General features: G+C 42.4%; 1 protein-coding gene across 1 annotated transcript in view; it reads right to left on the reverse strand.

The window, feature by feature from the left end:
* Positions 1 to 7,937: 7,937 nt before the first annotated feature.
* Positions 7,938 to 15,769, reverse strand: part of Adcy1 (adenylate cyclase 1) — a 167,366-nt gene continuing 159,534 nt past the window's right edge. Inside the window, exon 20 of the mRNA XM_078039778.1 lies at positions 7,938 to 8,778. Coding sequence (XP_077895904.1) covers positions 8,569 to 8,778 — 210 coding nt within the window. The 3' untranslated portion in view covers positions 7,938 to 8,568. The remainder of the gene's footprint in view (positions 8,779 to 15,769) is intronic.

Genomic DNA, 15,769 nt, shown 5'->3' on the forward strand with positions numbered 1-15,769 from the left:
ACCAACATCACTGATTTTGTATGTGGAAACTTTCACATCTGCACATTCAATAATTTTAAAGCAATACTGCTTTATAATATTTTGCACTTATTTGATTATTAATAGAGTTTACAGATCCCCACACACGCACATACACTCTATATGGTTATTTTTTTCCAAATTTTATTTAGTTTATTTTTTATTTTTATTTTTTATTTATATATGACAGCAGAATGCATTACAATTCTTATTACACATAGAGCGCACAATTTTTCATATCTCTGGTTGTATGCAAAGTATATTCACACCAACTCATGTCTTCATACTTGTTACTTTGGATAATAGTGAGCATGATATTCCATCATCATTTCTAACCCCATGCCCCCTCCCTTCCCCTCTAACCCTTTTACCCTATCTAGAGTTCATCTATTCCTCCCAAGCTCCCGCTCCCTATCCCACTATGAGTCAGCCTCCTTATGTCAGAGAAAACATTTGGCATTTGGTTTTTTGAGATTGGCTAACTTCATTTAGCATTATCTTCTCCAACTCCATCCACTTGCCTACAAATGCCATGATTTTATTCTCTTTTATTGCTGAGAAATATTCTATTGTGTCTATATGCCACATTTTTAATCCATTCATCTATTGAAGGGCATCTAGTTGGTTTCACAGTTTAGCTATTGTGAATTGTGCTGCGGTTCTTTACAAGAGTATTTACCATTAGCTACTTTTCTATATCTAGGGATTTAAGGCAACCTGAAGCATATCAGAAACATGTAATTCCTTCAAATGGAGTTTGGAGAAATATGAGTGTTCAATGGAAATTTTGGTAGCCCGGGTTCGATCCTCAGCACCACATACAAACAAAGATGATGTTCCCGCCGATAACTAAAAAATAAATATTAAAAAAAATTCTCTCTCACTCTCACTCTCTCTTAAAAAAAAAGTACCAACAGAAAATGCATCATCAACTGAGTATCCCTTATTGAAATGCTTTGGACTAGAATTACTTCAAATGTTGTATTTTATCCAGTTTGGGAATATTTGCATAAACATGATGAGATGTCTTCGGAGTGGGACCCAAAACTAAAAACAAAACTTATTTATGTTTCATACACACCTTATACATATAGCCTGAAGATAAATTTTGAATATTTTTAGTGGGCCTGTGTTTTGCATGTAACTTATCACATGAGGTCAGGTATAGAATTTTCCACAGTGTCAAAACAAAAAGCTAAGGCAGCTCAATTCACAATAGCTAAGCTATGGAACCAAACTAGATACCCTTCAACACATGAATAGATAAAGAAAATGTGGTACATATACACAATAGAATATTACTCAGCTATAAAGGAGAATGAAATTATGGCATTTGCTGGTAAATGGATGGAAATGGAGACTATCATGCTAAGTGAAATAAGCCAATCCCCAAAAATCAAAAGCCAAATGTTTTCTGTGATATGCAGATGCTAATGCACAATATGGTGAGGGAGAGAAGTTCATTAAATTAAACAAAGGGGAATGGAGGTAAGGGAGGAGGGATGGTAATAGGGAAAGATAGTGGAATGAATCATACGTAACTTTTCTATGTTTATATATGAAATCACAACAGTGTAACTCCTCATCATGTGCAACTATAAGAATGGGTAGTTATACTCCATGTATGTATAAGATGTCAAAATATACTCTATTGTCATGTATATCTAAAAAGAACACAAAAATGATATAATTACAAATAAAAATTATATATATATTTATGGTAAAAAAAAAAACCCTAAGGATTTTTCAGCATTTTGGATTCCAAAATTTTTGAATTAGGGATGCTTAACCTGTAATAGAAGGAGCTACCAGGTGTTGAGTTTACCCCATGCCTCTGCCCAAGGATTTCCCACACATTAACAGAGACCTAGGGAAGAGTTCTCATTGTCCAAGGCCTTCACCATTTAAATGACAAGGCCAGGCTCTGAGTCTGGCCCTGCCAAGGCCTCAAGCAGTATTTGTAATCATATGTGTTTTCAATGTAGCCACCCAGCAGGATGCATGCTAGCTACTTGGACTTGGATTAATCATGAATTATCTACAGTCAGCATGTCCTACAGGTGAGGGATTTGGGACCCTGTCTGGGATCCACCCTGGCAGCTCCCCACCCCGCTCCAACCCCAACTTCTGCTCTCTGAACTCTCCAGCCACGCCAGGCTCTGCTCTGCTCAGACTTGCCAGCCTATTCCCCTATTTTGAAGTTTGAACCCTTACTTCCATGCAAAAGTCTTCCATGCAGAAATCTTCTCCCTGAGAAGATTCCCATGTTGAGGGACTAGGACAGATTCACCTCTGCGGGCCACTATTCTGGGACCATATGGTCCCTGTGACAAATACTTGTCACGTGTATCTAATCCATCCTGGCCTTGGACTGTGAAGGTCTATGATGGACAGGGGCTGTGTCTGTAACTCATCTGCTGACAGAAGCAATTCAGGAACTTGTCTAAGAACATATTGCTCTGTTCTCAGTCATATCATGTAGCACAATGCAGAGGGTGAAGCAGCCTTGGCTTGACTTACTTAGGGATTTGGGACAAGCCCCTCTCCACTGCCACCCTCAGTTTCCCCATCTGGAAAATAAATGAACTATGCTAAATGAGTTTTACTTTTTAAAATTATTATATCTTCATTACATCTTCGTTTTAGGAACATGTAAAACAGAAATAAGTGATACTCAACTTTTTTTTTTTTAAGATGGGTCTCACTATATATTGCAGTTCCCATGCCTCAGTCTCCCAAGTGGCTGGGACTACAGGTGTGCACCACACACCTGGCTAGTGATGTCCAAATTTTCCCATCATGCCTGGCATGGTGGTTCAGTTCTATAATCACCTACTTGGGAAACTGAGTCAGGAATATCAAAAGCTCAAGGACAGCTTGCACAACTTAGTGAGACCCTGTCTCAAAATAAAAATTTTAAAAGGATTGGGGTGTGTAGTTCATTGGCAGAATACTTGCCTAGAATGCACAAAGGCCTTGGTTCCACCCTAGTACTGAAAAACAAATTTTTTACCTGTTGGAGGCCACCATGAACAGGAGCTGAGCACGTACCCTTAGCCTTGAGCAATGAAGGTGTGGAACAGGCTTCCACTCGCAGCGTGAAAGCAGGTGGACCTCATCTTTGTTGGGCAAGGAATTACAGCTCTGGGAGTGGGTGTCATCCAATGGGATTAGGCTACACCCCCCGAAACCCAATTCCTTGCGTCCTTTGGTTGAAACTTTTTCGAGTGTGTCCCTTCCAATAAATAGAGTTTTAGCTGGTACTCACTGTCTTTTGCCTGTCTCTCTTGCCTTCCTTGAGAGAGCTGGGGCAGTGGAACCATCGCTGAACCCCAAGAAAAAGGCATTTTCTCTGTCTCTGTGTGGTTGTTTAATGCCAGCCCAATTCACCTGTAGTGACCCTAACTGATTTAATTGTGTGTTGCAGCATTTACCCATCATCCTGCCTTCTGGATGAGACTGATATTACCATTGTCATGCATCTCTTTTGCATATATCTTGACTATAGTGTACTTATTTATCTATATATGCATCATATGTGTACATGTATGCACCTGCACATATGTGTTTAGACACATATTTCTGCAAGGTATTCCTTTCCTTAGATTTGCCCTAATTTATTCCAGCAGAATCCTTTTGCTGGCTATGCACACTGAATATATTTGGGCACTGAAAGACCATTCTCCATGGATATCAGTACCAGGAAATAAGTAACAACTCCATCTGATTATCTCCTGAACATTCGTTCAAGGTCATGAACATTTGCATGCATATTACACATTAATGCCAATGTTGCTCCCTGAGGCTCATCAGCAGCATAGAGGAGTTCTCCTTTCTGGCCACCCTCAACACCTTCACCTGCAACCCGTCACCTAGCTGTGCAGTTCTGTGAAATCTGTACAGGCCAGATGGGTCCCCATCCCCCTTCAGTGCTCTCTAAATCCTCAGGAAGACTTCAGAATTAAGGGATCTCAGCCTCTTTGCCACCTATTATGTCCTCAAAGTGAACAGTCAGGAGGGTGGGTGGGTGTCCACCCGAGTTTAGCTCTGCACCTGCCCATGGGCCTGTGCACTGAGCCCACGTGATCTCTCCTCAGCTGCCTTCTCCTTTCTTAGGTTCCTGCATGTGAAAATGGTTCAGAGCTGGGAAAGCCCTATATATTACCTCATTTTACACAGACATGAGAGAGCCCACCAAAATCACACAGCAACTTAATGGCAAAATTCAGAAAAATAATATTTTTTAAAAAAATAATAAAGAGTAGCAGGGTAAAGAGCATTTTTGCTTGAAAACCAGGCAAGCCCAGGTTCTCCCTATTTTTTTAATTTGATACAAGTCCCAGGTTCTTGTCTTGATTCTGCTGACTACCACTTAGTGACCCCAAGCTACATACCTCAATTTTTTTTAATTGCAGGATTTTTAAAATATTTATTTATTTATTTTAGTTTTAGGTGAACACAATATCTTTATTTTATATTTATGTGGTGCTGAGGATCAAACCCAGTGCCTCATGCATACTAGGCAAGCACTCTACCACTGAGCCACACACAGCCCCCATACCTCAATTTTTAAGATCCATCTTCCCTTCATTAAAATGGCATAGTAACAACTTCGTTCTTAGAGTTGTCAGAAGGTTGCAATTATGTCTAAAACTGCTGGGCATGGTGGTGTATGCCTGTAAATCAGCAGCTCGGGAGGCTGAGGCAGGAAAATCGGGAGTTCAAAGCTAGCCTCAGCAAAAGGCACTAAGCAACACAGTGAGACCCTGTCTCTAACAAAATAGGGCTGGGGATGTGGCTCAGTAGCCAAGTGTCCCAAGTTCAATGCCTGATACCCCCTCCCCCCGCCAAAAAAATCATGTCTAAAACCAAACTAACATGTAGTTTCTTCTAATTGTTGCCAGCTTCCTTTAAAAAAATGTCATATTTGGTTCTTTGGTAAGTAATAAAGGTTTTTAAATTGCCTAAATAATCCATTTTATTCCATCAGGTGTTCCTAGGGCTTGATTTCCTCTATTTTTAGTTCAGTCCCCCTAGATGCTCAAGGTGTGTTAGGAAATGACTATTAGTATAGGAGACCAAAACCAGTATAGATTAGCATAACCCAAATTACCGTTATTCTGTGGCCTTTATTGCCACTCATTAAAGCGAAGTCTCCAAAGTGGACCTATACCAGTGCATCACCTGGGAATTGTTAGAAAAGCTAATGGGAGCAGCTTAATCAGGAACTTGGCTGGTCCAGCACTCTGAGCAGTTAACACGTCTTCCAGGGGTTCCTGAGCAACTGAAATTGGAGAATCACTGAAGAAAAGGAAAGTCTGCAGTCACAGAACATACTTCGGAAGTCCTCTCAGCTTGGCTGGACACAGAAAGGAGTTTGGTCTTGGTTGAATTGGCTAAGGAGATAATCCCCTTTCCTTTTGTCATACAGGGCTTCTTGCTGGGAGCACCCCCTCTCCCCCTCTACTCACAGAACTCCACTGGCACACAATCAAGTGTACTCAAGAGTATTCCACGAGGAGAACCCGCCTGAACCTGCCCAGCACCGCCACGAGGTCATTAGGTAGATCCCGCACAGGTGGGCTTCTGAACCTGCCAGAGTGGTGATTCAGCACCACGGGGCAGGTATATCTAGACGGTGGGGCTCCCAGGGGGCTGTAAGAAGGCAGGTCCTGGTGAGGAGACAGGATGGAGCCCAGGATGCAGGTAGGCAGAGAGGGGGTACTCTAGGCTGTGGAGCATATTGAACCCCAGGGAAGGTCCCAATTGCCAGGTAAATGCAGTACTAAGACTCTGGGCATTTATTTACTCTTTCCCTCTTCTGGCCCATCTGGCAAGATCTCCCAAATCTGGGCAGTAATAGCCCCCCTTAACCCAAGGTGTGTGTGGGGGGGAGGGTGCTAATGCAGAAGGCCAAGGAGACCAGATTCCCCAGGCCACCCTGTCAGAGAGGGCTTCAGGGCACAAGAGAAACCCCATGAGCTGTCTGTCTGTCTGACTGCTCTAGATGCACAATGAAATGCTGGCCTAGTAGAATGAGATAATCCTACATGAAGTCAAAACCTAGCAGTGCCTACCATGCTTTGAGCATGCCCTGGAGCACCTGTTCGGTTAGGACCCTTAACTACTCCCCACAACCAAGAGGTCCTGGGCCCCCGCCTTAGTGTCCATGTGCCTTGGCTTTTTCATCAGAAAGTCATTTTTTTTCCTTTTTCACTCCTAAGTGGCAATACGCTTCTATAGTTCCAAAACATTGACATAAAAAGATACACAGTGACTCCTTCTATCCTCTATCCAACCCTTCCTCACCATACCTGTTAATTTAAAGCTGCTTCTAGAACTTATTTAAAGTCTTATGTTTCCTCAGTCCAAGACTAGTTAAAACATAGAAAAAAAAATTTTCCTTATCATTCTATAAAAAGCGTTTGCATGCTTTTTATAGATGCACAGTATTCCCTTAAATAGTTAATAATTTAACAGATCCACAATGATGAATATTTGGGTTGTTTCCAATCTTCTACAAAATGATGTTATCAACCACCTTGTACATGCACATGTATGCATGTATCTTTCTGTAGAATCAGTGTTTAGGAATGTTGCTGGTCAAATGGAACATGTATGCACTCTGAATGCTCCCAAATTACCTCCCATAGTGGATGCAGCAATTTCCTCACTGCCTTGTCTAAAGTTTTCATGCTTCCGGATTTTTTTTTTTTTGTCAGACTCACAGATGGAAGCAAATGGTATGTTGCTTTCATTTCAATCTGCATTTTTATTACCAAGAAGGAGGTTGAGTACATATATGCCAGAAAGGCCAGTTTCTACCAGCAGCTCAGGAACCTTGTGGATTTGTCCATTAGGCTGCTATGTGTTTCCTAAATTATAGACAAGACTTGCCCTTTGTTTATCTTTTAAAAGAATTGTGTTTGTCTTTTATCTTTTCAATATTGTATAGTTATTTTTTGCAGAAGTCTTAAAATATAGATAGTCCATTTTTTTAAATCTATGTTGTGAGTTATAGAAAAGCCTTACTTAGGATAAATTGACAGAATAATCCACCCTTTTCCTTCAATCTGTCCATTTCCTCCGGTTACTTTAAAACATTGGGGGCTTTTTGCCATTTAATCCACTTAGAATTTATCTTAGTGAATGATGTGATGATATAAGAACCCAACTTTGTTTCATATTTTTAAAGGTGTTTTTTTTTTGTTCTTCCCATAATTTTTGATTTTTAGAGTATAATCTTCAATCCCTTATAATTTGTTTTAGTTCAAGGCATGAGCTAGGAATTTGGCTTTGTTTTTTATTTTTTCCAAATGGCCGAACAGCCAGAAGAACATGTGATAAAAGACAAAAACTCTCCTCCCTGTTCATCTGATATTTTTCTTTTTTACATATGCTGCCTTCATATGCGAGTCTGGAGCATCTGTTCTTTCTACATGTTTGTAAAACAATACTAAATTGTTTGATGTTTAAGCTTTCAACGCATTTCAATATTATTAGAAAACATCAAACTAGAGTCTCAGTTCATTGTTATAAATAGCTAGTCAATAGTACCTCCTGTTAGTAAGAAAATATACTATTACCTTACAATTTCTTTTTGATCAAAGTCCCAGTTCTTTCCCTTAGCCCAATTTCTTTACTCTAAGATCTTGTCCTCTGAGATAGTAGGATTTAAAGTCTCTTTTTTATAAATGCTGATGATTTTTACAGGAAAGGAGATAAACTTTAATGTGGTATTGGTCATTTCTTTTTCCTCCAATTTAATCATTTCTTTTTCCTGCCTCGATCTAGCATGGGCTAAAAAAATGAATTAACTTCAATTACTACTTCATTCCTGTTGTTCCTATTTCTCCTAGTATTTTTCTTTATAGATGTTCATTTTTCTATTATCTGGTAGAAAAAATTCACAACGACTATGCATTTTAATTGTTTTTATTACACTGTGCTTTTGGTTTTGTTTTTTAATAGGTTTTGCCATGAATTCAACCTTTCCAATATAAGTATTTAAGTCTGTATTTGTTCATTTTTACTTCCCCAATATTATTTTTTTCCATTATACACTCTTCCCCCACCTTTGGCACCAGGAATTGAGCCCAGAGGTATTTAACCACGAAGTTATATCCCCAGCCTGTTTTTTTTTTTCTTTTAGAGACAGAGTATTGTTGAATTGCTTAAGACCTCACTAAGTTGAGGCTGGTTTTGAACTCACAATCCTCCTGCCTCAGCCTCCTGAGCCACTGGGATTACAGGTGTACATCACCGTGCTCAGCCCATTCTCTTAGATATGTCTTATTTTATGCAGTGCATAGTTGGGTTTTTCTTTCTAATTCAATCTGAGGATCCTTTGATAGATGAGTTTACTCCATTTTCCCTTATCAATAAGACAGATATCTTTGGCCTGTAGTTATTTTAGTTTACCAATCAAAACATATAGACTGTTAAGTACATGAAAAGATGTTCACCTTCATTACTCATTATAGAAATGCTTATTAGGACCACCATACAAATGAGATATTACTCATGAAAATGAAATACACAACTCACCTATTAGAATACAAAATTAAAAAAAAAAAAAAGCATGACACATGCTGAAGAGATTGTGGAGCAGCGAGACCTCCATATGTTGCTGGTGGGGTTGAAGAATGGTACAACCACGTTGAAAACCAGGGCAGCGGAATCTGATGCCGACTCATTCTTAGGCTTAAATTCACCCTTCAGGTTGCTTGGAGTTGCCACGAATCCAGTCCCAAGGTTTTGCTGAAAGGAAACAGGGTACAAAACTTATCTCAAGCTGGACATGGTGGTGCATGCCTATAATCCCAGCAGCTCGGGAGGCTGAGGCAGGAGGATTGCAAGTTCAAAGCTAGCCTCAGCAATGATGCCCTGTCTCTAAATAAAACACAAAATAGGGATGGGGATGGGGCTCAGTGGATGAGTACCCCTGGTATCCAAAAAAAAAAAAAAAAAAAACTTACTCCAAGGCTACACAACAGAAGCTCTGTTCATGGTCACAATCAACTTGTCCTCTTCAAGGGACCTTCACCCGCTCTGGCTAAGCATCAGGGCTCTTGGTTTGTGCAGCTGGGTCTCTGAACCCATGGGAAGAGCTTAAGCCTTGATCTCATCAACTCCAGTCCACCCCTCACTGCTGCCACTTCTTGTTTCAGGCCACTCGGCCTTCAGTTTTTAACTTCTCAGTTATGGAGGACAGTCATCCTTCACTCATAATAATGCTGTTAGAAATCAGTGGAAGCAGATTTTAAGTGTTCCCACATACCCTGCTGGATAAATATTTCCTGAGAAACCCCTCACTAAGTTTCCAGAACCTCTTCAGCCCTGGCCTCATTCTGAGTTCTTTGTGGGGATTAAACACATAACTGTTCTTGTACAGCCTCATGACACTACAACTTTTCTACTGTACATGTTTTGTTCCAAAGTCGGTGACATGAAAAGTCATCAGTAATTTGGAAGAGTATGCAATAATGTGTATTGGTTCCATTTATAAAAACAGGAATCTAAGTGTGTTTTTTTTTAAATATGTGAGATATACAGAAGTCCTCCCTTATCCAAGGATTTGCTTACCTACAGTAAAATGTGGTCCAAATATATTAAGTGGAAAACTCCAGAACTAGACAATTCATAAGTTTTAAATTGCCATTCTGAGCATTGTGATGACATCTCACTCTTTCCTGCCTGGGCATGAATCATTCCTTTGTCCAGTGTGTCCGCATGGTGTATACTACCCATTTCTTAGTCTCTTAATAGCTGTCTTGATTATCAGATCAACTGTTATGATTTTGCAGTGCTTGGGTTCAAGTGACTCTTTTATATTGTAATGGCCCCAATGTGCAAGAGCTGTGATGCCTGCAATTTAGATATGCCTAAGAGAAGCCATGAAGTGCTTCCTTTAAGTGAAAAGATTAAAGTTTAGTGTACAGGTGGAAGTTTAGTTACATATTTTTGGGGGAATAATGGTATTTTGGGGGTCAGTTCTATCTGTGATTTTTGGTACCCACTAGGGTTCTTGAAATATAGCCCCATTGATAAGGGAAGACTATATAAATATTTGTTTTAAGCCACTAAGTTTAAATGTAATTTGTTATGCAGCAAATGATAAACTGTTACATGTTCCCATTGCTTCAGACTAATTTTCTTAATCAGTCTCATGTTTAAAGTTAATATACTCATCTATTTTCATTTTCTTCTAATAGAAGTTTAGTTCCCTACTACTTCAACATTGGTAACAAGCCTTCTAGTTGGGCTTCCACCAAAATTAATTACTAAATATTCCACTCGGCACACAAATATGGACAATAATTCAGTAAAGTAGAATGTTTTACTTGCTCTAACAATTATCACTCCAAGCAGAAGACAGGCATGAGCAGATGAATTGGAAATGGAGTCCTCAGACTTTGACCTTGACTGTTTTCGGGAAGTTCATGTGTGTGCTTGAGTTTCTCTTGTATAAGTTCCGAGTTCTTATGGATTGCTGATTCTGTCCAGGCCATAGGAATGCAGTGGCTAATCACACAGTATAGATAAGCATCAGGGAATGTCAAAAATCACTCCTAAAAAAAACATTCTATTTTCTTATAGAAACTTTTCAGTTCCCCTATCACCCTATGTGACAATAGCTTCCTTAACAGTTTTGGGGATGTCATAGACAGCAATGGACATTGTAACTGGAAAGGGTTATTCTCATTACTAAAAAAAATACATGCAAGAAATTGTTTCATTAGAGTGGGATAAAACAAAAATAAAAAATCTGGTATGTATTTGCAAGTTTCCTCAATGCGTAGTAAAGTGGGGCAGATATTCTATGATACTATTAGTATCGTATACCTCAAGGTACCTAGGAATGATGAAAACATGACAGATTGCTTAGCTGCCATCAGGTCATTTGACATGAACAGTTTCCAAGGGGCACTGTGAAGATATGAGTATGTTTTCTATTGGGATCAGTTCCAGGCCCCTAAGGATGCTCAAGTCACTTATATAAAATGGTGTAGTGTTTGAGAGGATCTATATAGGTTCCACACATATACTTTAAATCATCTCTAGATTACTTATAATACTGAATGCATTGCAAAGCCTATGAAAAATATTGTTATACTGCATGATATGGAAAATAAGGACAAGAAAAAATTGCACATGGGGCTGGGGATGTGTCAAGCGGTAGCGCGCTAGTCTGGCATGCACGGGGCGCTGGGTTGGATCTTCAGCACCATATAAAAAAAATAAAGATGTTGTGTCCACCGAAAACTAAAAAATAAATATTAAAAAATTCTCTCTCTCTCTCTCTCTCTCTCTCTCTCTCTCTCTCTCTCTCTCTCTCAAAAAAAAAAAAAAAATTGCACATGTTCAATGCCATGATGACCAGCATGGTCAAACTTGCAGTTTCCCACAAGGGGCAATGAGAGGTTAGAATTAAAGACTCATATACACAGATTTTGGAGATAACAGCTGGTGTTAGGTGGAGCACTGCTCTCTGATGGAGAAGCAGGTCTAAAGAATTACAGCAGCAATCTTTATTAATGTCTCATTAATCAGATTAAAGCCTATGCAAACATTATTCTTTGTATTCATGAAAATTACAAAGTTAGCAACATTATGCAGTTCATTCTTCAGTGACATACTACAGTTGCAATGTGCAATGTTAGGAGCTTTGTGTAGCTCTCAAGAAAGTCCATTGTTTAAAGTTACTGTTATGTGGACAGGTTCAGGAGCAGCAGAGCCCGTGAAATATTGTAGTTGTCTATCAAAAGAGCTCCTTTATTCCCAGGAGCTATGTGCCCGAGATCAAGGTGGAGGCTGATAAGACTCTAGCATGGAGCCCCCTCATGGAGGGCATTACCATAGCAACTGGGCATCCTGCACCTTTTCACAGAAACTTTCCCAGGCACCAAGCATGCCACAGCCATGAAGTCATCCAAGACCCCAATTTCAGACACTGCTCTCCCATTCACTGTCCCTGCTCTCCACAGTTCGATACAATTTTGTTCTGGAATATTTTCAACCTCTGATTTGTTGAATCTGCCAGTGTGGAATCTGCTGAATAGAAGCTAACTGTAACTTGTTATCTGAGTGGTGTGGGGAGGAGTGTGAGAACAGGAGTATGACTGGCTTAATCTAGACTGGATCTTGGAGGAAAACTTGACCAACATAATGGCTGCAGTCAGTCATGGGGCTTGGGTTGGGATATTAACCGGTGCTACAAATACCTTCTACCTCAGCCAACCAGCCAGAGCCCCCTGCCTAACTCTCTTCACCTGTTCATGTGTAAAAAGCTGCAATGTTCATAAATGATTTCATCTTTCTATGTTAATTTGCATGTTAAAATTATTTCCTTGGCAGTGTTTTACCAGGGTTTTTTCCCCTGGGGAGGGGGTTTCCTGAACATCCTCTGTTCCTATTTGCCCCATTAAACACCCACCTCTGACCACTGCTGCCATGTTGAAAGTAGTGAGTGAAAACCATGTGCAGAAGCATGTGTCCCATCTTGTCACCCCTCCGTGCTACACGTTCTCCTCTGTGGAGTGACTTTAGGGTCTATCTCATAGGGTGGCCCTGCCCAGATGAGAATGTGCCTGGGGTGGGATTTGAGCTATCTAAAAAGCTTGCTATGACTGATGAGGATCTGAATCTGTTTTTTTTTTTTTTTTTTTTTTTTTTTACTTTATAGGTTTCTGTATTGAGTTCCTCTGAGGATGAGAGCCCCTTTCTAGTGACAAAGAAGAGGTCCTGGAAGAAGTCCACCAAGCATAGCACCCCTGAGGAGACAGCCCTGGGGTGGAGGAGTCCAAGGCCCCCAAGAGGGACTTCCCATCTCCTAGGGTCCCCAGTGCCTTCTCAGTCCTCCAAGGACCTTATGTCCCAACTGGCAGGGGTCAGCCCTATAGCCACCTTCAGAAAGAGAAAACTGTCGACCATTAGGGCATCTGAGGGCACCAGTGGGCAGTTAGGGTCCTATTTGGATGACCCGGCTCCTGGGAAAGACCCACTTGTGTCAGCCTCATTAGCCAAACAGGAGCAGAAAAGAGAGGCCAGGGAAGCAAAGAGGTGGCCAGGAACTTTGGGATTGCCTGGGATTCCAGATGTAACCAGGAAGAAAAGACGAGACCAGAAAGGACAGGAGGCTGTGGTAAGTTCTTGCCCTGTCCCTTTCTCACCCCCACCCCATACAACTCCAAGTCCCTGATGGCAGGAAAGCAAGTGCTGCCAAGCTGTGGCGCCCTGGCACCCACCTTGCGTGACTTCATGCCCTTTCAACCACAGACCTGGAGGGCCAACCACCCACTCTTCACAGGAGGTCACCGAGGCTGTCAGCCTTTCTAACACCTGGTGCTGTCCTGTCCTAAGGTGGCCCTGTGCTCGGAGGGGATCCTGTGGCCATTATTGCCTGTAAGGCTTTCCAGCCATGGCTTGGCCCTTGGAGCCCTTGCTGTGGCTCTGGTTGCTCCCCATCCTTGGTCTCTAACCCAACTCTACAGTTTGGAGGGTGCAAACAAGGTTGGTGGCAAGAACAACCCTGTTGGGCATTGACATCTTCCAGTGAAAACTACCACCCTGGGCTGAGTCTCGGCTCCTTTCTGCTCTTTGAGCTATTAGCAGGAAGCTGTCACCACTCCTGAGGCAGTCCTAGCTTCCCAGGGCTTGACTGAGGCAGCCCTGACTCCTTCCCTAGTGCTGCCTTAGAACAGAGATGTTCCACCCTCCCACAGCAAGGTCTAAGCTCTTGTGGTGGGGCAGCTAACAGGGCATAAGTTGTGAAAGACCCACATTTCTCTTTGACATAGTTCTCTTTCTCTGCTGATTAGATGAGACAGGAGAAAACCCTCCCCCCACCCATCTGGCCTCAGGGCCAGGCTTCCCCTAAAGATGCAAGGGGAACTGGCTCAATCTGGAGCACAGGGAGGAGGGGGGCACCAGGTAGGGCTTGAGTGCTCAGGTGTCTGATCTGAGCAAATGTCTGTTTCCAGACCTGGTTCGTATTTCTTTTCCTAAGTGCATTTTGGCAATGTGCAAGTTTGTCCCTAGTAAAAATGACTGTTCCTGTGTAACAGCTGTCTTCCAAACAGATGCAGCGGGTGAGGCAATGGGAAAGCCGCCTTCTTCAGGAAATTGAAGAGGCGGTCCACCATGAACTCTTCATCCAAGCGGAGTGAGCACTAGACCCTGGGGCAGCAAAGGTAGGTGCTCGGGGACCTGCCTCCTTGGCCTGACACAGTCATCTACAGGGAGTTGTCCTCCAGCTGGCCTGGGTCCCCAAGGCCCCTCATGGGGAGATGGAAGCAGATGTTACCCAGACTATAAAGTTGGGGTCAGAGATGCCAATGGAGTGGGGCCAGGGGACAGAGTTGGCAGGTTAGAGAATGAGGTTCTGTATGTTGTATAATTTAAAAACCAGCTGGCCCGATGGAGCTCCACATCCCCTACTTTCTGGCTGTGACCTTCAGGGACATCTCTCTGACTGTCTGACCCTAGTTTTCTTATTTGAAATATGACAGAACCCCATCCCAGGGCAACATTAGGAACATAAGACCAATGAGTGTGAGGGTGGCCATGTGGCCCTTCTCCCTTTGCCCTTAGAAAGGGATGGGTATCAGGATCCTCAGACCACTCTGGGCTGATTCCTTCAGACCCTCAGGGATGTGGGATCAAAAGGGAGGTTGTTGTAGTAAAGAAAGCTCCCCCAGGGCACTTGAGCAACCTACCAGGGGCAGACACTGAACATGAGGGTTTGCCCTTGAGGAAAATAGATGAGCTACAGGAGTTTTCTGGTGGTGACTCATTGGGACTGTTCCCAGTTGGCTTCCTCCAACTTTTCCCAGTGGGTGGAGATAAACTCTTTGCACTGGGGAAATGGAATTATGAAATGCTAGGCTCTAGGCTGAGTGCAAGCACAGGTACAGCTGATGTTACCAGCTTGACCTTGGTGCTCAGCCAGGGCCATGGCAGAGAGGGCAGAAGATGTGGAAGCTCATTTTCTGGGTGGGGTCCTCAGGGGCACAGACATAGAAGGAGGCTTCTAATGGGTTCTCCTAGGATAAAAGAAACTGGAAATTGGATAGAGTCTAAGTTTGGGCCTCAGTCCCCTCAGGAAAGGATTAAGCCAATTCCCAGTACATCTTCAGGGACACCATGATTACAACCAGAAGCAAGTCCCCAACCATGACGTGTTCATAGAGCGCTCACCTGAGCAGTGGTGGTGAGGGATGTATTTTCCTTTCCCATCTGTGGAAGAGGGTGCAGGTTCTGACAGAGAAGGGCCCACAGTCACTTCCTGGAGAGCAATCACCCCTCTCCCTGACGGACCCCAGTGAGGAAACGGGCCCTGGGATCTCATGATGATTCAGGTAAAGACCAGGAAGCTTGAGAGTTCAGGCCACCACCTGCTGCCAATGTTGCATAGCTGACCAGGGCTGAGGCCTCAGACCTGGTCTCCATCATGCCAGCCCACAGGTGAAACTTGAACCTGAGGGATCTGGTAGGAACACAGTAGGTCCCGGAGGAGAAAGCCCTGAAACTGACTCTCACCTGGGGAGCATTCTGGAAATCCGTAGAAGTGTTGGTAATGGTTTCCTGGGCCAGGTTATAGGAATTTAACCTCTTGTTATTGCCTGGTATAGCCTCCTACCCCATCTCATACTGTGCCCTCTGCTTAGCCCATAGGAGTCATGGACCTATCACCCTAATACCTTACTGGAAGGAAGAGGAGACAAACATGCCTGAGCTTCAGTTTAACAAG

Source organism: Ictidomys tridecemlineatus, chromosome 2 (assembly GCF_052094955.1).
Source record: "Ictidomys tridecemlineatus isolate mIctTri1 chromosome 2, mIctTri1.hap1, whole genome shotgun sequence".
Taxonomy (NCBI): Eukaryota; Metazoa; Chordata; class Mammalia; order Rodentia; family Sciuridae; genus Ictidomys; species Ictidomys tridecemlineatus.